General features: G+C 31.7%; 2 protein-coding genes and 1 long non-coding RNA gene across 4 annotated transcripts; 1 reads left to right on the forward strand and 2 right to left on the reverse strand.

Moving 5' to 3' along the window:
• Positions 1-6: 6 nt before the first annotated feature.
• On the reverse strand, positions 7-4260 carry LOC125876902 (cold-responsive protein kinase 1-like). Of its 2 annotated transcripts, none has more exons than XM_049558188.1 (7): positions 4134-4260; positions 3044-3188; positions 2476-2591; positions 2185-2395; positions 1857-2094; positions 1374-1524; positions 7-694 (listed from the first exon to the last, which is right to left on the reverse strand). In XM_049558188.1, the coding sequence occupies exons 2-7, from the start codon at positions 3114-3116 to the stop codon at positions 326-328; spliced, it is 1158 nt and encodes a 385-aa protein (XP_049414145.1). In that variant the 5' UTR covers positions 3117-3188; positions 4134-4260; the 3' UTR covers positions 7-325. The 2 variants fall into 2 exon arrangements, with proteins under 2 accessions (XP_049414145.1, XP_049414146.1); XM_049558189.1 differs by having other exon boundaries at positions 3968-4157.
• Positions 4261-9138: 4878 nt separating this feature from the next.
• Positions 9139-13432, reverse strand: LOC125876899 (protein DJ-1 homolog B-like). The gene is made up of 8 exons (XM_049558185.1): positions 13220-13432; positions 12903-13103; positions 11996-12145; positions 11711-11893; positions 10864-10944; positions 10114-10314; positions 9897-10037; positions 9139-9556 (listed from the first exon to the last, which is right to left on the reverse strand). Exons 1-8 carry the CDS (start codon positions 13388-13390, stop codon positions 9359-9361), a joined length of 1326 nt encoding a protein of 441 aa, XP_049414142.1. The 5' UTR covers positions 13391-13432; the 3' UTR covers positions 9139-9358.
• A 2967-nt stretch (positions 13433-16399) lies between these two features.
• LOC125876918 (uncharacterized) lies at positions 16400-19475 on the forward strand. The gene is made up of 5 exons (XR_007447556.1): positions 16400-16492; positions 16741-16889; positions 16982-17059; positions 18209-18296; positions 19364-19475. It is a non-coding gene; the product is annotated as an uncharacterized LOC125876918 (long non-coding RNA).
• Positions 19476-23162: the final 3687 nt, after the last annotated feature.

Below are 23162 nucleotides of genomic sequence, written 5' to 3' on the forward strand. Positions count from 1 at the left end.
AAGGCATTTGTTCTGTACTTGTACACTAATACTGGAAGTTCCATGGAAGCTTTATGCTTACAAGTTACAAATGATTGCATTTCCAAGATAAATTCTCTCGTGGTACAATTGCGACATGTACTTAAATAGAAAGAAAAAGGAAATAGTCTCAATGAATACCTAATCTAATTATACAAATTCCAGGTCATATGTACAGCTTAGAATATAAATGAAGTGAAAAAGCTTCTAATTCCACACGCTATGGAGCAAAATCCTAAAAAGTAATAAACTCAGCAGATATAAGGAAGATAGTCAAGGAAATGTGATTTGCCATGATGAGTTTAACTCAGCTTTTACGGTCATCTATTGTCGTAAAAGTCATTGTTCCATGTGTCACTGTTGTGTTCACAGATGAAGAAGAGTCAACTTGTTTTCCCGAGCCAGTAGATAGCGAGCCTGATGATGTATTCTTCTGATTCCTGAGACTCACTAGATCTGATAACATGCCTGGCTCAGATATCTCTTCATCATCCACTTGCATCTCACCAGTCAGCAATTTCACCACAGTGGACATGGATGGTCGGCTTTTGGGCATGACTTGGGTGCATAAGAGAGACACCTTCAAGAATTTGCAAGCATCATCAACATCGAAGTCATCTCCCAATAATGCATCTACCAATTGAATGAGCTCCCCCTTCTTGAACAGTCTCCATGCCTGCATTTCAAGTTATGAATGTAATACAACTTCCTCTATAACTAATTTCTATCTGAATTCCATTTTCAATGGTTGGATAAATGTTTGCTCCATCAACTGTCAAAATTTCTACTTTCTTTTTGTTCTGTTCTTGAGCAAGCAATTATGATTTTAACATTATATTAATAAGCCCACTTGAGAAAAACAATATACAAACAATGGATTAGATGGGCTTGGGACTATATAAGATGCTTCAACTACATTACTTGCCATTTTAGAAGGTTAGGTTCAAGGATGTTGTCTGCACGAGGGCAAACAAGAATTGGCTTCTTTCATTTTTTGTCTTGTCGACCAAACTTAATTACCGGCACTACCCAACTATACAAAACCTATACATTTGCAGGCTAGTTTGTAAACTAGATCACCCAAAGGCACTGGACTGTATTTATCTCAATAAAAAGAATGTCATAACCATGCAAACATAGTGTCAGGATAATACACTTTCTTAAAGAAATGACCAAATAATTTAACAACCCCTGCTGATCTTCCCATCATGTTCTATGAGCAGTCGAGAATGCAATGGCCATAGATCCCTCATATTTATTAATGTATAGAAACAATTATGTTCTTCTTAGATGTTTTCGTTCTGTAGGTAATCGGGATCCAACAGAAACAGAATATGTTAAAAGCAACTCCATACCCGTTCAAGAAGATATTGTTCCTCAATAGGTAAACGCTTGTTTGTGTTGCATCTTCCACTAACGATTTCCAAAAGGAGAATCCCAAAACTGTATACATCTGCTTTCCGTGTCAACTGCCCTCTCATTGCATATTCAGGGGCCAAATAACCTCTACAAATAAATAAGCACGTTAGAATTTATACACAATGATAAACAAGTAAATAATGATATACTATTTCCAGTTTTAGCTGAATGTATCACAAGACTATCAATAGCCTTTCTACATTTTCTTTTACAACATTGCTAGATCAGGAAAAATGGGAGCTCTATAAATAGGAAAAAGATGATGCCAATGAGTCATCATCTTGTTCTTTGGGTATTATTAGCCAAAACATTCTCGATTGTTTCTGAATGGCTTACTCATTTTAATTCATAACCCATAATCCACCTAGAGAAATTTGTCTAAGAAGATAAAAGAAAAGCATAAGAATATGTAAACTTACAGCGTTCCTGCCACACGGGTGCTAACATGGGTCAAATCAGCTGGAATAAGCTTAGCAAGACCAAAATCTGAAATTTTTGGGGTCAGGTCTTTGTCGAGAAGGATGTTACTTGCTTTAATGTCTCTATGAACTATATAAGGCTGGACTTCTTCGTGAAGGAATGCAAGTCCTCGTGCAACACCAATGCATATTTTAGTTCGTGTTATCCAGTTAAACTGGAGGCTACTATGTGCACCACCTGTGAGTAAGCAAACATAAGTATACATTGCCACAAGTACAAACCAAAGAATAGTTGAAAATAACAATGACAAAGGACTTCACAACTCACCAAGCAGAGTTTGGGAAAGACTATTGTTTTCCAGGTAGTTATACACCAATATTCTATGATCCCCTTCCGCACAACAACCGTACAACTTCACCAGGTTTTCATGTTCTATATTTGAGATCACCTTTATTTCTGTCAAAAACTCCTTTACACCTTGTTTTGATTCAACAGAAAGTACCTTAATAGCAGCCATTTTTCCATCTCTTAGCCTCCCCTAACAACAGAAACTTAAGTTAGCTTATTTATTGAATGGAATTGCATAATCGAAAAATATTTTTGTAGAGAACAAAATACCTTGTAAACAGAACCAAACCCTCCTTTCCCTATTTTGTTTACAGGGCAAAAATCTTCGGTTGCAGCACGCAATTCCCGGTAGCTGTACACCCTTGCATTCTCAATGGTTGAAATTTCTGCAAAAATTCTAAATCTAGTGAGGAACCTTAACATGTCTTGATTAATAGCAACTACTTGGATCATTTTTAAAAAGGTGGTATCCTAACCAGCTTGCGTGCACCTCTATTATTCCACCGAGTACCTGTTACCTCCCACCAACACAGGTACTGGATAACTCTTCCCACCAACGAGGCAGATAAGAAGATGGTGGCACCTAGTGATTTTTGGCCTCAACTAGAATTGAACATGAGACCTCTTGGTTCTCCTCCCATTTCATTGACCACTAGACCACAACAACTTGAATTGTTATTGAGAGATCGTGTATGGGAGAGGCAATGTCCGTCCATGCTTAAGAAGAACAAAGAATCCTAATTGTAACAACATGCTCACGTATGCTATACTGTCATAGAAGCTGGCAACAATTGCCATAAAGAGAAGTGAAAGTTGAGAAAAAGTTAAATTGTTTAACCTTCATCAATTTCAACTACACGGTTGTGAGGGGGAGATGCCTTCCCTCCTAAGCAGAGACCAAAACAAGTCATTACACCAGTGTTTTTGTTTCAACAGAAAGAAGGGCAAGTCAACCAACAGAAAAAAGAACTCTGCTGCCAATCCTGTTACATAACAAAACAACATATTAACAACACTTCATTACCAAAATTTAGTTCCATTTAGCGCTGGTTCAGAAATGCACATAACGATACCTAAGGCGTTTGGCCATGAAATTTTTTCACTTTTTCCAAAGTTGAACTTCCAATCTCAAATATCATATTTCACTTTTGAAAACAAAAACTAATTTTTTCAAATTTTGCAATGAAACATGGCAAAACGTCCATAAACGCCTCGGTGCTCCTGAATTCTACCCCAAAAACGCATTGAATAAGAAGTAATGCGTTTATTTCCTCTATACCAAACCCTAAAAACATTCTCAAACAAGCATAATTTTGAACCTACTGCTCATAAGCTACATTTCATCACTACTAACAATACATCTAACATTGTAACAAAAAGAAGGAGAAATAAACCAAAATTCCAGACACCCATTTCCAAAATTCAACACGACATACCAACAAAACAAACAGAAATCAATTACATCAATAACAATCCAAAGCTTCAAAGAAAAAAGTTCAAAATTTATAGTAAAATTGCAGCACTAGTAAAATGAAACACAATTCCCGAAAAGAGAAATGCCACTTTTATTACAACAAACACAAAACCAGATCCATGGCTTGAACAGTTACGAAGCTAGCTTTTCGCAGCTGGTTCAAAAAACTTTCAATTACTAAAAAAAAAAGGAAAAAATTCAAACTTTTACAGATAAAATAGCTGTATGCACTCCAAAATAATCCATTAACTTCTTCTTTTCAGATCCGCCTAAAGAGAAAACACTAACCTGATTGATCAATCAAAAAGCACAAAAAACTCCAAAAGAACTGAAATTTAGCTCGTTTTAAAGGTAAAAAACAGCTAAACTTAGCTCAATTAAAGTAGTGAAATTACAGGGAAGAGAAGAAAGATGAAAATTTAAGAGAAGAAGGCACAAAATTGAATTTACGTACTTGTTGAAGCAGACAGCAGAAGAAAACGGAAGAGATAAAAAGTTTTTGTTTGACTACTATTGGGAGAGATGAGTTTGGTTGCTTTATTTTTAGACTATATATTAGGGAAGTTTGGTTTACGGATAAAGTTATATTCGGATTAATTATGTCGGAATTAGTTATAGCAAATTATAATTTTACATGAAATAAAAATAATAAATCAAATCTAAATAAAGTTATTATAAGATTATAATCAGGATTAGTTGTCCCTATCCTTTATGAGTATGGTAGTATATCAGTCGGTTCAATTCGATTTTGAAGTTTATCAATTTGATTTATTGATTATCGATTTGTAGAGATGCTAAATCGTTATAAAACCACTAAGATATTGGCTTATCGGTTTTTAGTTTATTGGATATTGATTGTTTTCAGTTCGGTTATTGATTTAATTGTTAAGATTTGACACAAAAAGAATTATTGAAAATCTCTTATAAACAAAGTGATAAACCAAATGAATCATGCCTGTGAGTTCACAAATCGCATCTTGCTCAAAAGCAAGAATAAAAGAATTTGAAACCGTAGAAATAAAAGTAAGAATCGATATCGGTTAAGAATTGATAATCCGTAACAAAAAAATTAAAACAGTTATCAAAACCACTAAACCAATAACTCATTACTGATAAACTAATAACCTTTTTTTAGTTCGGATTATAGGTTTCACTTCGATTTTAAACCGCCATACCTGTGAGAGCTTATTTGGTTCGGAGATAAAGTTATATCGAGATTATAGTTTTGAAATTATAATTTGAAACTATATTCAAAATTAAAGTTGATATTAAATTTTTAGTTTATTTGATTGTAGGTATAAATTTGTTGAAACTAAATTTATAGTAATAATTTCAACTAAATAAATTAATAAAATATAATTTTAATTCCATAATTTAATCCTGAAATATTTCCACTTATTAAATAAAAAACCTTAAAGAGTTGCAGGCCATTGTTGTTGTGTTAGCACGTCATTAGCAATATCTTAGAAATATCCCTCCCTTATTAAAAATAATAATATTAATATTCAATTGTGTCTTTTATTTTTTACGTGGAAAATATGGACAAATGTAAACATCAGTAAAGTCAAAATAATATATTTAATTCAAAAGTAATACTCTACAATTTTATTATAACGAGAATATATTCGCAGCCACTAATGATTTGATTAAAATTTAAAATCGGTGCAATGGACTATTGACTATTCGAGTGACTTAGAAAAGTAAATACTTTTATTTGTTGACAAAAGATTTACTTGGATGGGTGTTTGGTTTATTTGAAAAAAACGTGACTTGAAATTAAGTACGTAATAAATTATCAAGAGTCTTTTAAAAATAGTTTATTTGTTTATATAAGGTAATGATAAAGTCTACGTATATTCTATATTCATCCGTTGTTATTGTTGTTGAAACCAAGCATAATTTACTAAAAAGGAAAAGAAAAGGACAAATGAATCATTTTTCTGATTTTTTAAATTTTATCTTGCTACTTTATCATGAAAGCATAAATTTAAAATAATAATTTGATGAATATTATTATGTACAATCTCCTATTTATTACACATATTTTTATCTTTCAAGTTAAAAATAATTCAACTCTAAATTTTTCTCTTTTTCCATTTAGATTTGAAAAGTCAGTTTAGACATTGTTTCTTATAAGAAAATTCTACTTTTCACTAATTTGACTAGTGAAAATATTTTAATTATTAATTTTCTATGAGAAATCATTGAATTCTCTTGAACTCTTTAAGTCTACCACCTAATTTATTCTTCTTCTTTTTCAACTAATCCTTTCAACAAGTAATTTAGTAGTAGTAATATTATTATCCACTTGCCCCAACATATACTTTTATAATAAAAGAAAAAATATATAGAGGAAAAAGATAAGGTTGGCTGCACCAATCATTATATGATGACAAAATTCTATATACTCTTTCTTCATTTTTTTATTTTATTTTTCATGATGTTTTGTATATTAAAATTTGAATTCACACACAGAAAAAAAAGTATAATTCATTGATAAAGTGTTTTCTAATTAATTATAAGGGTAAATTAAAAATTAAAAGCGTAAAATCATCCATTAATTTCATAAAATAAATAAATATTATTGAATATCCTAAAATAGTATAATGGACAACTATTATTGAACGGAAGAAGTATCAGACAAATACTAATCATAATTAATCAAAAAAAAAAACATATAGTGATATCTTCCCTCTAATCATTAAGAAGAAAAATTCATTAAAGTACTAATTAAGTACAGAGATTGTGCTTTAGTACCGCACGATTGCCACTTTCCTCTACTTTTACATGCTCAGAACTCATATGTAGATTCTGAATTTTAGCATTTTAAAATTATTAATTTTAATTTATAATCTATATAATATTCCTCTTTTTTAATTTATCTCTCTTATTCTGACTTGATACATTGTATAAAAAAAAAACAATTATTAAATCTTAATGTATTAAATTAAAAATTTATCAAATATATTGTACTTTTTTTAAAATACGTCACGAGAAAAGTTACTCATCATGTCAAAATGAAGATTTTTGAAAAAGAAATGCATATTTTTTACCATATAGTTAAACAATTCTGCAGATGTAAAATAACTAAGGCATTTTCCCAATCCTTGAAGAATAATTCAAGATTAAAGTAAGGTTGAGTGAGTCATAAATGAAAGCTTTAATAAATACATTCACACTGAAAATATCTATTTTCTAAAGTATTTTTCTTAATCGATCGTTGACATGATCAACTTTTATCACTCCTTTCATTTTATATAGGTACGTATTATTTATTTTTTCTATATTTTTATAAAAAATCATAAATCATAAATATTTTAAACTATTTTATCTGTATCTCGACAAAACTAAGTTAATCTTATTTTAAGAACATTTATATATAGTAACGCTGATAATTAATATGAGACAGATGGAGTAACTTACAAGTTACAAGTAGTTGAATCAGTTATTTAGCTTCAATAATTCAACCTGACAAACACAAACATGATGTCAACTCAATTAAATTTAACATCGTACAAGAAAAGGTTGAATTATTCCATGAACTAAAATCAAACTACAAGAATTCTCAATCTAGCTATTGAAGACTTCTCGAGAAACAACAATAAGAATTCTTTTTATCCTTAATTAAAAGATTCAGATGAATAGAGTCGCATTTGGTAGAAAATATTTTGTTCACGAGATGAAATTTTTTGAAGTGAAGCTGGATCAACAAGAAAAAAAAGGAGAGAGGAAGAGTACACAAGCCTTGTATGCAAATCAAAATTCTAAGTAATCTTCTAATTAATGGAAATTATAATTAGCACATGGGACACTAAGTAAGTTGCTTAAGTATCTAGCTCCCTTTTGTCCAGGTTATCGACCTAAACCACAAGTGGTCATAAATATATTATAACAAAACTTAATAAGAAAATATCTCACGAACTTTATGACAATCAAATGATTATTTTTACTTTGATGAATTTCAACTTCTTCAGCAAATAAAGTCGATTCGGAATATTATACCATGCTCAACCCCAACAAAGTTTTATTCACATGCGATGCGCCAGATATAATTGGCAATGGATATGAGCATGCTTAAACCTTTTTTGACACAAGATTACCTAGTAAACATTTCACTATTTTATCCTCCAAAAAAAAGAAAAAAGTTTTTTTTGTCCTTTTTGGTTCATAAGGCTAATCCACTACTAGATAAAGTTTGGTGAAGTGGTGGAAAAGTAGTAAATGAGATTCAAGCGCATTCAAATAATTTTAATGTCTTTGGACGTCTAATAAAATATATGTTTATCTCAAGGTATATATATAATTTTTCGAAATTAATGGATGCACGTGCACCCTCACTAGGACACGTGGGTCTGCCTCTGACTCCAAGTGGAAAGATTTTTATATTATTTTTTTAATTTTTCCTTACTACTCAGATTTTTAAAACTCAAATTTAAAATTTCAAAGCATCACTAATAAAATTAGCAGGCGTAAATTAATATAGGAGGGAGGGAATAATTGACTATAATTGGGGCCAATTTGGAGTCGATAACAGTGAGTTAGGTTCTAGGTAGTGCCATGAAACTACAAAGAAATTCATTAATTGGCACAAATTTTGAAGACTTGGAATAATCAGGTCTTTTCCTACACTTAAAAAGGTGGTAGGGCAAAGGCATTTGTTCATGAAAGAGTCAAGACCTACCAACATGATTGTGGTGCGGTGATGAGAATGTTCAATCCTTAATTAAAGGTTTCAAGTTCGAGTCGAGTATAAAGAAAATTTTGTTGAAAGCGTCACTCCTGAATGAGCCATGCAATGCGCAATTTAGATTTAGTTAAGATTTCAATATAGGCTTCAGACACGACGAAAACCAAATAAAAATAAGAAAGAATCAGGACCTTTTTTGTCAACTCAAATTGATGGAGAAGACCATCACCAAGTGTAATCCCCATCACAAACCTTTTCGGAAAAACGTGCATTCCAAAATTCCACAGAAGAAGTCAACCATGGCGTTATTTTCAAGCCACAAGCCAACAATACACACACAACAGTTAGTTGTAAACCATCGACGAATGTGTTGCAGTAAATGAGATTGTTCCTCCCTCAATTAGAAATCTCGCGTTTGAATTTTGAATATGAATTTCTTTTTATAGAAAGCATTTCACATTAATTGTGTCATCTATTCTCACCCTCCAACATACTTTATTGTCACCACACTCTCATAGCCCTCATCCCACCACCCCTATCTCCACACCCAATCTCTTGTAATATTTATCTAAATTATATATAAATGTTTTTAGGATAATTATTTTTGCTTACTTACCGAATATAAGTAAAAAAATCCACTTATTTTCCTTGAAAGAAAACAAAGAAATATTTTCAATGGAGAACATGTTCCACAAACCAAACACACCCTAAGTAAAGGCAAAATATAAGGAAGCAATCACAACAAACTGAATGTTACACAAAAAATGAGACTGATGAATTTAACGATACAATACAAAAAAAAATTAAATAACTAACAAAACAAACATTGTATTTAAACTAACAACACAATACAATACGTACGATGAGTAACAACCATCCAAACAAAGTTATAAGTGCACACTGATATAGCAAAGTTTATTATACTACAAGTTTACAACTATGGGTGTGTGTATGATGCTAAAGACGGAACACAGCGGCAAAAAAGTAAATACTTAGAAAATCATCTCCTTTGCTAGCTCTAATGCTTCCTTGTGCCCAATAAACTTATCTGCAATGGCCAGTGCGAACTCCATGGTAGTTCCTGGTCCTCTGCTGGTAACGAGATTTCCATCAACCACCACCCTGTTTTCTGCTTCGCTTGGATCGGAAAGTTTGTTGCACAAGGCAGGAAAGGCAGTAGCCTTTTTACCCTGGATAGCAAGTAAAGGATGCATGTCAATTAACAGACCAGAAATAATAAAGCAGTCAAATGCATAAATAGTGTAATGCAAAGCATGCTATGCTGCAAGACTTGCAACAACAGGCCCCTTGTATATTTAATAATGTAATACTGTTACTTTTTTAAACCTATTAAGATGAACCAATATAGCCTAGCTCAATAAGGTTAAGGCCAATCAAGACCTTTAAGTCGTGGCCTTTTTATCCTGATAAACCAAGGTAATGTACAAATTACAGTACTCGAGGTAATATTCACTTGCTTTAAAATAGTTTTAACTTTCAAAATCGAAGAGCATGAGTATGTCTTCTTACTTTGAGAAGCCCATGGGGCTCTAGGACTAGAGCTGGAGATGCACACATTGCTCCATATGGTTTGCTTGACTCCCTCTGCTTTTTCAGCATGTCAACCAACTTTTCTGATTTGGCAAATGTTTCGGCACCACCAAGACCGCCCTGCATATTCATATATTACAGTAAGACAAGAACTTCAAGGAGCTTTAGAAGCAGAGTTTCAGAGGATTGCACTCACTGGTAGGACAATGAGATCGTACGACTGTTTAGCAGCTTCATCAAGGAGCACATCTGCTACTAGTTTAACTTTTCTGGAAGCAACAATCTCCAATTTATCTTCCAGAGATGCCACAACTACTTCAGCGTTTGCTCGCCGAAGTACATCAATAATAATAGTAGCTTCCATTTCCTCAGAACCATTTGCAATAGGTACAAGAATCTGTCAAACCAGTAACTCTAAATAATATTGGAAATATTAAGAACTTAATATTTTTTTGACTAGTTATGAACTTGCATATTAACATGGTGGTGATTCAGCTCCAAAACTCGAAAGAACAATTCATAACATACTATAAGTACAACATATTGCTGTTACTTCATAAGCTAAACATTCTACCTAGACATGGGACACTGCTATTACTTCCAAAGGTAAAAAGACATCTATTAATGATGGTTTGCATAAAAGTTTGCTAACCCTTCACTCTGGGGACATGGTTATACATGGATGTGCATAGAATACCTCATCCTTTGCTTTTTGAGCTTATATATTATGACTCACAAAGTTCTCCTACAACATTTGCCAGCTCAACAATGTATGTATCAACATACACATACTTATAAAAAATGTATCAACATACACATGATAGTAGAAGATCTTAATATATGCAAAATCCAAGTGGTCACTTGTACAGATATGATTATTATATTATGTACATAAATGATTGTGTAGAGAAACTGACAGAGCTGCACCCCTCAGCCAAAATCTTACCCGTGGCTTACTCGTGAGTGTCCAATTTACTGAATTAAGCTCCGCAAATGCAAATTCTTCACTGTGATTTGGGCGCATCACCTGAATAAGAATAATCTCAAAATTTCATAAATAAATGGCACCGAGCAAATACCAGACCACCAGAACTGCAAAATGAAAACATCTGCAGGTCTCCGATACCAAAGCTAAAAAGAAAAAGCTTTGACAGAAATATGGACTATGAACAAACATAAGATTCAATACCAGAAGAAGAACTAGCTAAGAACTAATTTCCACAACTGTACACATAAAAATAATCATCAGGACAAGATAATTCAGTGGGCCAAGATGATATATGATGAGAAAAGCTATGAGGCCACAATGTTGCATTCTGCATCTTGATCTTGAATAGAAATCAACAAAGGTGAGACCGGGCTCTGATTTTCAACACTATTTGTCATAACCACTCGACTCTCCTCCAAAAGATCAGATTCTAAGAAGAAGAAGATAGAGATTTTGCTACCCCAACCTTCAGCCAATTATGCATCAGTTGAACACCTGCAGTTCCTCCAGCTACTTGTTCACATAACTATCACATAGAATAGAAACAACCTTCTTTTCTTTTGCAGCATAGTAGGATACATTTTGACATTTCAGTTTAGTTTATCTCCTCCAAAAATAGAATCATACATAGAAGAGACAGGAATATACTTTCTTGTTTCAGCACATACATGTTAACATAAGACACAGATGCAAATCCAAGTCTTGAATTTCCCAAATTTTAGGTCTACAACACCATGTCCCACATCATGCCAATACATTGCTTCCACTTTTATGATAAAACGAAGAGATGAGATTGGAAATATACCAGTGGGCCAGAAACTTCATTAGCCTTCTCTTTTCCATACAACTCCTCAACCAATGCAATAGCATACTCGATGGATGTTGCCGGTCCACGACTTGTCACAACTTTCGCATCCTTTTGGACTCTTGACTCAACAGCAATGGCATGAGATGATAGTTCCTCCATATACGATGGATAACACGTTGCCTATAAAAGAACAAAGGAAAAACACAATTCTAACTTTCAGTCCCTTCAAAAGAAAAAGAACATACTTGAATTTTAAGCAGGGAAAGAAATGAATGAGCTCACTTTCAGCCCCTTCAAAAGCCCCCATGATCCAAGTGCTACCGCAGGAGCAGCACATATTGCAGCATATAGCTTTCCATTTTCAGCTTGCTTTTTTACAATGCTTTCCAAAATTTTGCAGTTCCCAAGGTTGGCTGCACCAGGTATCCCTCCCTGAAGAATGGTGAAAACATTAACCAAAAAAAGAATCATAACTACAGAAGCTATCGTCATGTGTTCCTGAATGAGACTTGACGAGTATCAAGAAACATTTAAGTATCATACATCATGTTGGCTCAGGAAAAGGGACAGGACATGTAAGAAGAGATCCTTCTTGCAATATTCATCATTTCCAGTTACTAACCAATACAACTATAAAGGATTTACTTGCTTTTCCAATACAAAGATCTGGAAAATGGACAAGAATTGTGTAGGCATCCTCTTTTGCTTCTTTTAGCACGTCTCTTTTAAAATCATTAGAAGTAACAAAGATAATGTAATGCAAAACTGTTAACTCTTTAATTGAATTAACAATTTTCATGGACACACACAAAAATGGACATGATAAAATAATCATCATAGCATCTGCCTTCTTCCACAAGTGATTGCAATGGTCTTGCTAAAACTAAATCACATAATAATGAACATATGCTTCTATAATTCATGAGTAGTTTATACTGACTCTTCCACCAAAATATCAGATAAAAGAACAAACAGACTAGTAATACGAGCAGGCTCAAAAGAGAATGATCCGTGTCCAATCAAACTAAGACACATAAACTAACAGGAGAGACTATATATTATGCAGGTAAAGCTATTTCAAACTTAACACCGGGAACTAAACAAATAATTTAGGACAGATTGAACCTGTTCAGCTAACCAATGTTCAATTCAGCAAAGCCTAATTTGTGAGCTTGAACAACAAACATACCGGAAGCGAAATAAGGTCGAACTCAGTATCTACACAATCCGAAATTAGAGCATCAGCAACGATCTTAATCCCATACATTACTTCAATCTGAAGCTGATTCTCAACGGAAGCAACAATAACCTCCGCACCAGCTCTCCGCAATATATCTATCGGCACTATAGCCTCAATCGGCTCTGTACCATTCGCAATCGGAACCAATACCTATAACAAACAAATGTATAAAGGAACCGTAAACAAATCTACAGTTATTAACATATATAATAAACTTTAAATTCTGAATCTGTCTCCAATAGAGAAAAATTATAGATAATACGAACCTTCTTAGTAGCAGAAGCCATGGCTGAAACTGAAATTGAAGTTCCTCGAGAGAATTTTCTAGAGTTGGGATGAGTGGAGAAAGTGAAAAATGAGTGAATTTTGGGGGTTTGGTTGAGTTTTATAAAGGAAGGGAAAGGAGTAGTGAGGTGTCGCAATATTGGTGCTGCCATTTTTATAATACGCTTGAGCTAAAGAAGGGTCAAAGCCCGAGGATAGAAATGGCTAATAAAAATTGATCATGTGTTCCAATGGATGCATTGTGTTAACACGTTATGGGGATAGTTGTGAAACACGTGTGTCGGTATCGACCCAGGTTATGATACAATGGTAAAACTATTTTTCAATAACTAAAAATTGTTTAGTATGAACACAATATTTGTTTCTTAACTAATATATTTTATTTATATTAAATACATATAAATATTAAATTAAGAATTATTTTGTGAAGTTATCATTTTATAGTTTAAAACTCATAAAGTAGAATTTCATTACTTGAGATCTATTGTTACATACTAGTGAGAATTGCTCCATAAAATTATGGACATACATGCTTATAATATGTTCATAACAAAATTAGAAAGTTCTAATTTACTACAATGAAGTAATATTGGATTGAGAGCTTTAAATTAATGGTTTAAAGTTTGGTGCAACTATTAAACTGAAGTATTGAAGTTTAAAATAAAGTTTAAATCAATATTTTAGAAAGTGAAAACGTAAAATCGAATATTTTATTTAATACAAATAATGCATAAGCTTCAAGGCATTAAGTGTAAACCTTATGAATCTCTAAATCATTTTTATTTACCTTTGTTATTTTACTTCTTCTTTTGACAGAAGACGATAGTAATTTATATTAATCAACAATATGCATCATATAGTAGGGTGACCACGGGCAAGCATAGTTCCTTGTAGTTTCCATCACTGGTACGATAGTAAGATTATAGTTATCCGATATACATATAGCAGTAAGATTATAGCTATTCGATATACATATTAGCCTAAATGAGTTAACAAAAAGAGTTTCAAATTTGTTTGATTCAACGTCATCAACTATAAATGAAGTTCTTTTTTTAATTTAAAAAGATATAATAGAAACTCAAAAACGTAACATAACTTAAAAGTTAAAAATTATTAAGCCCCCTAACAAAAAAGTAAAACTTAATTCTCTTATATTAGAAGCTGTAATTAACTGCATAAAAAAAATTGTGAAGGAGTAGATCGATCGCTAATTTTATTTAAAAAAGTAGTCAAACAACAAAATTCCTTTCTAATAATTCTTAATATTCAATGTATGCTTACTTAAAATCTATCCCTTTTTTTTCAAATAAAAAATGTCACCTTAATTGATATTATAATATGTTGACTTTGTCTTAATCTTAAATTTTTATTGTCATGATCTAAAGTTTGACCTATCACGTTTCACTTTTTATACTAAAATTTTGTATTGCACTGTTATTTTAAATTTCACTCTTATTTATCTTGATTTAATAAATACTAGTATATATATATTTACTCCTATTTAGAAATGGGAGTTTGGGAGGACGAACACTGCACTAAAGAGCTGGACTAAAAGCTATAAAAATTGTACATTGAAGCCCACCAAAAAAATGAACTAAAATCGGTCAAATGTGTACAGTACGCACATAGCATCAAATAGTAGGGTTAAAATAGTAACTTCAACTGGAGGATTAGCTATTAGAGTTACCCTATTTTCACAACCCGTTCTCCTATGTGGAAAGTCCAGTATTTCTCCCTCTTTAGNACACATTGGAATGTGTACTGCTTTTTGTACACGAGTAGCACATATTTTATGTCAAAAAAGGAAGAAGGAAATATCCCAATTCATACCGACTCTCTCACCTTCCGCTTTACTCTTCTTCTCTCCATTGCAATTTCCATGGTAGTCATTTCTACAACTTAAATTTTACTTCAAAGTCGTCTCATTTTTACTTTTCACTATCGAATTTTTACTTCAATAGAACATAATGTTATTTTCTCGGCTAAAAAGAGTTTAATGGTTATTTATATCTGTTGTTGCAAAATCAAGATTCAAAAGATGAATTTTGAGTTAGAAAATTCAAATCTCTCTGTGAGGGTGAATTTAAGAGCTCAATAGATGATCTCGAATCGAGTAACGACATGAATGTACATTTCTTCTTATTTAATTTAATTATTTTCTTTTCTTCATAAGTTATTTCACAAATGCAAAATTACTCATCCAAGGTGTTTGCTCATTTGCCTCAGCAAACTGAATAATCTTTTGTTATACAGTATTGTTTTTAAGTAAGTGTTTTGCAACATATATGACTACTATGTTAATTTCTGTTTATGACTGCTAACTTGCTCAATCTTGGATTTTTTATATTTCTTCTTTTGTTGTATTAGAGATTGTAACTTTGACATTTAAGTTTACAGGTACTTGGAGAAGAAAGGAAAGAAAAGAAATTGAAAAGATGCCATGCAGGGAACATTGAGCATTATTAGGTACATCAAACTTAATTTTGATTTTTTTTCTCGAAAACACTTTCAACTGGAGGATTAGCTATTAGAGTTACCCTAATTTCACAACCCGTTCTCCTATGTGGAAAGTCCAGTATTTCTCCCTCTTTAGTTGATTTAATTTTCCAGTTGGATATGCAGTTGAATTATAATGTTGAATACTAACATATGTATATGTAGATAAACATAAACTATAATTTGCTTATATGACAAAGAAGACTTTTGTTTAACATGAAGAATTCTTTGTAAGATAAGTTATTTATTTTTCATAGAGTGCAAGTTTCGGTATATAAATAGCAAACAATCTCCATTTTTAACACATCTTATTCATTTATCTGAAAGTTATGGAAAAATGCAGATTTCAATCAATAGTTATCGCCTTCAGGGAATTAAAAAATCGGCTCAGAGATTTGTTTCTATATCATTTGCCCCTGATGGTTTAACTGAAGAATTTTATGATCTGGATGCTTATAACCCTGCTGAAAGTAAGTTCATTATGAAACTTCAAGTTCATCCAAAACGAATGAGCCAAGAAGATAGTCATGAATTTGATTTGCATATCAGGTACTATTATAAATTTCTATTTCTACTAAATTTTAAAAAATGTAATGAAGATGTACGTGTTCAATTTGAAATAAGCTATAAGATAGTCATGTTATGACTTATTCAGTCTATTACTTAATTACTTACCTGAGCTAGCTTAGAAGATGAACACATGCTTCTGGTGTGCGAATTCATGCCCAGAGGAAGTTTGGAAAATCATCTATTCAGAAGTAAGTATAGTTCGTGTAAAAGCATAACTGCATATTTGATGCAAAAAGGGATCCACAATATGATATGTAGAGTCATGGGGACCCAATTGCTTTTTCTAAACCATGTATAAGAAAATTATTTTACTATGAACTTAGTTCATTATAGAAATCCATAAACTTGAAATCTTGAATCCACATCTAATTTGAGGACATCCACTAATATCATCCCTATAATGTTATTGAATTAACCTTTGCTACATCTTGAACAGAGGAGTGCTTATTTCCAACCACTATCATAGAATCTCTGAATGAAGGTTACTCTCGAGGCAGCTAATATAAAGGACTGACATATCTCCACAGCGCAGAAGCTAAAATTATATATCAGGATTTCAAATCATCTAACATTTTGCTTGCTGCTGTATGTAAAACTGCTTTAAAATTTAGTCTTCTACAAGTTTTAACAATATTTATGTTGTCCTCTTATGATATGTCCATACCATGAATAGACAGAATTACAATGCAAAGTTGAGCAAATCAAGAGTAAAATGGGTACCTTCTGTTATGCTGCTCCCGAGTATATGACCACTGGTAATAAACAATTTCAATTTACTCCTAATTGTTCTTGTGTTTTACCTGAGCTCAGCGTCAATCGGAAGCCAAGTACAAAAGTAGTTAAAAGATGGAGATGGTGTCATTAGGCATAGCTTGGCTGGTCTATTTTCATCCGTTTCTCTGTTCAAGGAGTATCAAAATGCAGCGATAGTAGTAAATTGATCAATTTTCACTGTACTATGTCATATTTCCAGCATTAGATAGTACGTTTATCAATAGTTTAGCCAATTTTTAGATATAAGTGTATCCAAATTGCTTAAAAGCTGCACAACTAGACTGTTTTGGCATGATAAATGATGTTGTTTGTCCTGAAATTTAATATGAATTTGGTATATTACCCGTTGTTATGCGAGCTTAATTTTTTATTTTTTGATTCACATGTAAAAATTCACAGTCCATAGTAGCCTCTTTCTCGATGTAGTTGTCAGTTGTAACTTTGCTTTCTGTTCTTTGAGCTACTTTACTGCACTTGAAGAGAAAATTCAGTAAAAATGTGGCTTAGATACTGAAAGTCGGGGGAATTCAAAACTGAAGTAAGATGAATTCCTCATTAATGTGTTTTGATGGATTTTATGGTCAACTTGGTGGCTATGTTATATGAATTTTGTTGGACATCACTGAAATTAGTTGCTGACTGTTTTGTGTCTACTTGATGAATTATATCCACGTTACATGGACTCTTTCACTTTCAATGCAGCATCAGTGTTGAATTAATTTGACAGCGTCACCTTACTTTCTTTAATCATCTCACTATTACATTTGCCTTATCATGTGAAGAAGCAAAATGTTGAAAATTTGTCTTAAAAGAAGAGCATCACATAACATGATAACACATAATAGGAGTGTCACAATGATAGAATTATGTACAAACTATACATTTTTTGTATTTTGTATTATGGTTATGATTCTTTATATTTATCTTATGTTTATATTTTTAACACACACCAGCTATTTGAAGAAGTGCAATAGTTAGAAAGTCAAAATATCTTTGCATTATTGTTGAGACTTTAGCAAAAATAGCTCAATTTTATATGCCTTTCAACTTCGTTCAGGATTCCCTTATGTTAATTTAGTTATTCTTACAAGAAAAATAATTCATATTGTTTTTGTGTCATGACTAAATAGATTCATTGTCCCAGGAAAAATGAAGAATAAGGGGAAGCGATTTTGGCTAAAGGGTACCAACAGGACAAGCTTTGCGGAGAGTTTAATGGTAAGTTGTCTTTAGCACATAAATGAAATTATCTAAGTGGTTATATTTTCTACTGTCTATGAATATGCCAATGTTATGTAGTGGCTAAAGAATGATCTGGTTTTGATGGCGTTCTGCCGCATCTCTTTATAATATATTAGTTGCCTCTATATTTAATGAGAACTCATGAAATGTTAAATGTTAAAGTATCTGTTAGAACCAGTGAACATTAGCTCTTACAATGGTGTCATTTTCATGTCTTCTATGTTATTTCATGTCTTTATAATGTTCCCTAAGTTCAAAAAGTAGTAAGCTATTTGATTTGATAATTAAGAAAAGGAATATAGAGATTTTAATTCATTTTATTCCTAAAAGAAGTTCCTTCTTTTAATTCCACCTTTGTCTCTTGAAGTTCTAATATTATTGACAGAGGACAAGGTAAGACAAGTGACTATAATTAGTCTCATGATAAAAGAAAATAACTAACAGTGAAATTTATCGTAGATGGTGTATTGCCGAAACAAAGATTGTAGGTTAAGAGGTAAAGTGGCATACCGCAGACACAAAAGCATTTACTAATTAAATCTGACAAATAAGAATATTACTTTCAAAAAGATCAAAGTGTAAGACACCATAAAGGAGGAAATCAACTCCTATCTCCAAGTAGTAGGAAGATTTTTTTAGAGATATTTTAAAGGTTTGACAAATTCTTAAAATACTTGCTTTATAATTAGGAGAAGATGTGGTTTCTCCTTGAACCCTTCAACTCAAAAGTTTCTTACCAATGTACTTCACATTTTCTATTTTTTGAAAAATGAAAATTCTTTCTATTATGAATAGTGATTTGATGAAGTCTTGACATAAGAGAATCAAGTGTAAATTATATTCTCTGTTTTTTCGTTGTTATAACATTTTCAGTTCTAATAGCTTCATAAACAAGTCGCCACTGGATTCTCTATAGTAGTATTTGATTTGAGTAATGTGAACACAATATTAAAAAAATAAGTTTATATTGTTAACAATTAAGATTTGCTTAATTTTGCTTCAAGTTTTTGGTCAAAACTTTGATTTGCACAACTCTTATGCAGGGAAGACATTTGAATGGATGAAAGTTCCTTTGCATCAACTATAGAAGATATATTTAGTTTTTGAGCTCCTGTTATTTAACTGGAACTACAATGATGGTAAAATTTATTTTATATATGTTTTTATGCATTATGCAATGACAATTAGAATCAAAGCTCAAATTTTCCTTTTCGGCATTTTAAATAAAAAAAAGTTGTAAGTTCCAACAATTCAAAAGAAATTAAGTGAGGAACTACAAAAATAAGGAACTAGATATTCCAAAATCTTGATTCATATTAAAATATTCTAATGAAATACATCAGGTCTTCAAAGGGTTAAAAAAATCACAATAAAACAAAAATATAAAATAAAAAAGAATAAATAATATAATAACAAAGAAAAAGGTGAAGAATACCCTTTAAACATTGGCTTCCTTGAAAATGTAGCACATCACTTTCCTCTATTTTTATCACAAGAAACCTCAAGCTCCTACAACTCAAAAGAAATTAAGTGAGGAACTCCAAAATTATGCGAATTTTATGGAAATTAATGGAAGGTTAAAAGGTTTGTAACCCATTTTCAATTGTAATGACTAATAAGTATAACTCAATTAATAAAAAATAAAGGTGATTGAAATTTATCAAAATTTGGGAAGTGTTTTAATTTTTAATGAATGAAAGAAGAAAGGTTTTAGGAAAAATTAATTAATAGTATAAGTGATGAAATTATAAAAAGATAAAAAAGAAGATTAATTTTCTGAATATTTTTATGACAATACATTAAATGAGATTGATTGAGATAAAAGTTTATGAAAAAAAAACGTCTATGATAGTAGGAAAAACATTTTTTTTTAAAGAAAATTATTATAGACATTAAAAGGTAAAATGAAGAATTTAAGGAAAAGCAATAAATTATAATAATAGTTATGACAAATGAAAAGTAATAAATTGTAGTGAATAGTGATGAGGAGAGATAAATAAGATATTTTAAATAATTTTCATATGGTATTTTCCCCAAAAAATATTGAGAAAGAATTTGAGTTGCCGAATTCTTTGACGCTGCCATGAAATTAGAAGTGATAACGTAATGCTGAAAATTCAGGGTAAGCTTTCAGTATTGATCTTTTTGTTGTTTGAACTACATTTTCGAAAAATTTCAGCTACTAATATAGTAAGTTGAGGTGGTATACAAAGAAAAAAATTTTAAATTACAAAATCAGAATAACAAGTAGGTTGAATCAGGCGAAAAGGTTGATTTCAGACTCTCCAATTCTCAAGTCCTTTAAGGTACCATTCCACATTTTCTTAAGAACCTTTAAACTTTTTGGCAATGGACCGTGATGTTGGTGTTGCATTTATTTTTAGCAGTTGTTCTTGGATAAAAGCTGAAACTTTAATATTGAAAATTCTGTTACTAGATTGAGTTCTAGAAGTCTGTCATATGATCTCATACTTTCTCAAAGTTTTTGTTTCATGTGTTCATATTAGTTAGATACAATTGATAATGTTAAAAATATTTTTCATCTGATCAATTCAGAAAAAAATGAACATAAGAAATCTAGCAAATGAGTAATAATGTTGACGCTAGAAAAATTTTAAGAAATGAGAGAGTAATAAATTGTCCGGGTAATGGAAGAATCCTATAAGACTATTAATTTAACGCAAAAACAAACTCTTTTCTTTAATCTTGAGTTTGTTGCTCAAGAGTAGCTACTAACTCCTAAACTTTTTTATATCATATGTGAAATAGGAGTAGTAATTTGAGTATGCAATATAATAATATTGTGTTAAGAGTGCTGTCATATGCTTCTTATAGAGTAATATCGACTTCATGTTTTCTCTTTTATTTGTAGCATAATATTCTTTCATCAGAATTTTGTGGCATGGTCATTAATGGGTTCCTTGTATTTTGCTTATTGCACTTGAAGGTTTGGCAATGAAATAGATGAAAAAATGGAGGTTTTGCTTGGTCCAACTATGAGCTCTAAAATGTCTGTGATTATCTTTCGCAAACATTTTTAGCTAATTTATTCTCACATTCAATTTTTTGAGTATTTTTACTCTTTCCGTGTCCCTCAATAGAAGTAAAACAAACATTTATTTTGTATTTCACGAGAGACAATTTTGTATATGAGATGTAGGTGAGACGAAGAGATGCCGACATTTTTGGTATGTGCTCTTTCTACGTCCCCAGATTAAGAAGCATAAGGATAGGTAGAGCATGAGCTCTTGAAGACTAAGTTGTTGTATTAGATGTTAAATGTAATAAAAGGATTTTCTTAGTGGTTTATACAACATCAAGGTAATATTATGTTATTCAAACTTAAGGTCTGATTTGATTGTGAACTCTGGGCGGCCCAAAGTAAGAAATGAACTTTTTGTTTTAGAACTACCCAACTTCCATATTTGAATGTGCAACAACCATTAAAAAATATCGATTGAGTGCTTATAACTTTAAGGTGGAATAGAACTACAAAAAGTTGGGGTTGATGTTCATAAAAAAAAACNTGTGCAACAACCATTAAAAAATATTGATTGAGTGCTTATAACTTTAAGGTGGAATAGAACTACAAAAAGTTGGGGTTGATGTTCATAAAAAAAAACAAATGGTGAAGCTTGCCAATTGTAAATCAAATATGTACAAAGGATTGAACTGGTCGGTACTGAGAGGTGCAACCTTTGGTATTTTTATACATATGTTTAGAAAACATTTGCCTAAATTTCAATTTTGCAAAAATATGAGGATTGACAGTAATCTCAATTTCAACTGAATTTTAGTTAGCATTATTTTTGCACGTATTGTAACAATATTATACCAATGTTGTACAGAGAATCCTTAATTATAATTTACTCATTTTAATAACATGTTGGGCACTTTGGGCCCGTGCAATGCACGGGCGTCATCCTTCTAGTAATAAGCTAAGTCATAGTCATATATGATTAGTGTCTCAATAAGTTAGTTCAATTATACTTTATTTTTTGTATAACTCTAATTCTTTACTTCAATATATCAATATATCTTCATCGTATAGTAATAGGCTAGTCTAAAGTGTAAGACACATATTAGGGAAAATGCATAAGTACCCCCCAGCCTATGCCCGAAATCCTAGAGACACACCTAACCTTTACTAAAGTCCTATTACCCCCCCAAACTTAATTTATCTATAATATTCTACCCCTTTTCAGCCTACGTGGCACTATCTTGAAAAAAATGTCAACGTGCACTGGGCCCACAAAGATAGTGCCACGTAGGCCAAAAAGGGGTAGAATATTACATATAAAATAAGTTCGAGGGGGTAATAGGACCTTAGTAAAGATTAGGTGTGTCTCTGGGATTTCGGGTATAGGCTAGGGGGTACTTATGCATTTTCCTCACATATTAATATAATTTTGTTGTTTTTAAGATTTTACCTATAAAACTTATCTAATTTAAAATGAAAGAAAAAATTGAAAATGAAATTATTAGAGGAGAAAAAGGAGAGAAAGACAACGAAGAAGACAATCAAAGTGCAAGGAAATAAATGGTAAAGGGTATGAAGACGAAGAAATTTAGATTTAGGAGGAAAAACAGTAATTGAAATTGATTGCTATAAAATCATCAACATGTTATTTAACAAAGATAGTTTCTATCAAACTTTGATCGACGACTGTAAATACCTACCGCATGCTAAAGGTCATCAATCAAGTATATATATAAAAGCTAATTAATGGAGTAGCGGATCAGTTAGCAAGAAAATGATGCGGACTTCATATTTTTGAAATCTTGATATTTTAACCTAACCCCCCACCCCTCTTGTTATTTCTATATTTGAAAGGAACAAAA

Source organism: Solanum stenotomum, chromosome 9 (assembly GCF_019186545.1).
Source record: "Solanum stenotomum isolate F172 chromosome 9, ASM1918654v1, whole genome shotgun sequence".
NCBI classification, from domain to species: Eukaryota; Viridiplantae; Streptophyta; class Magnoliopsida; order Solanales; family Solanaceae; genus Solanum; species Solanum stenotomum.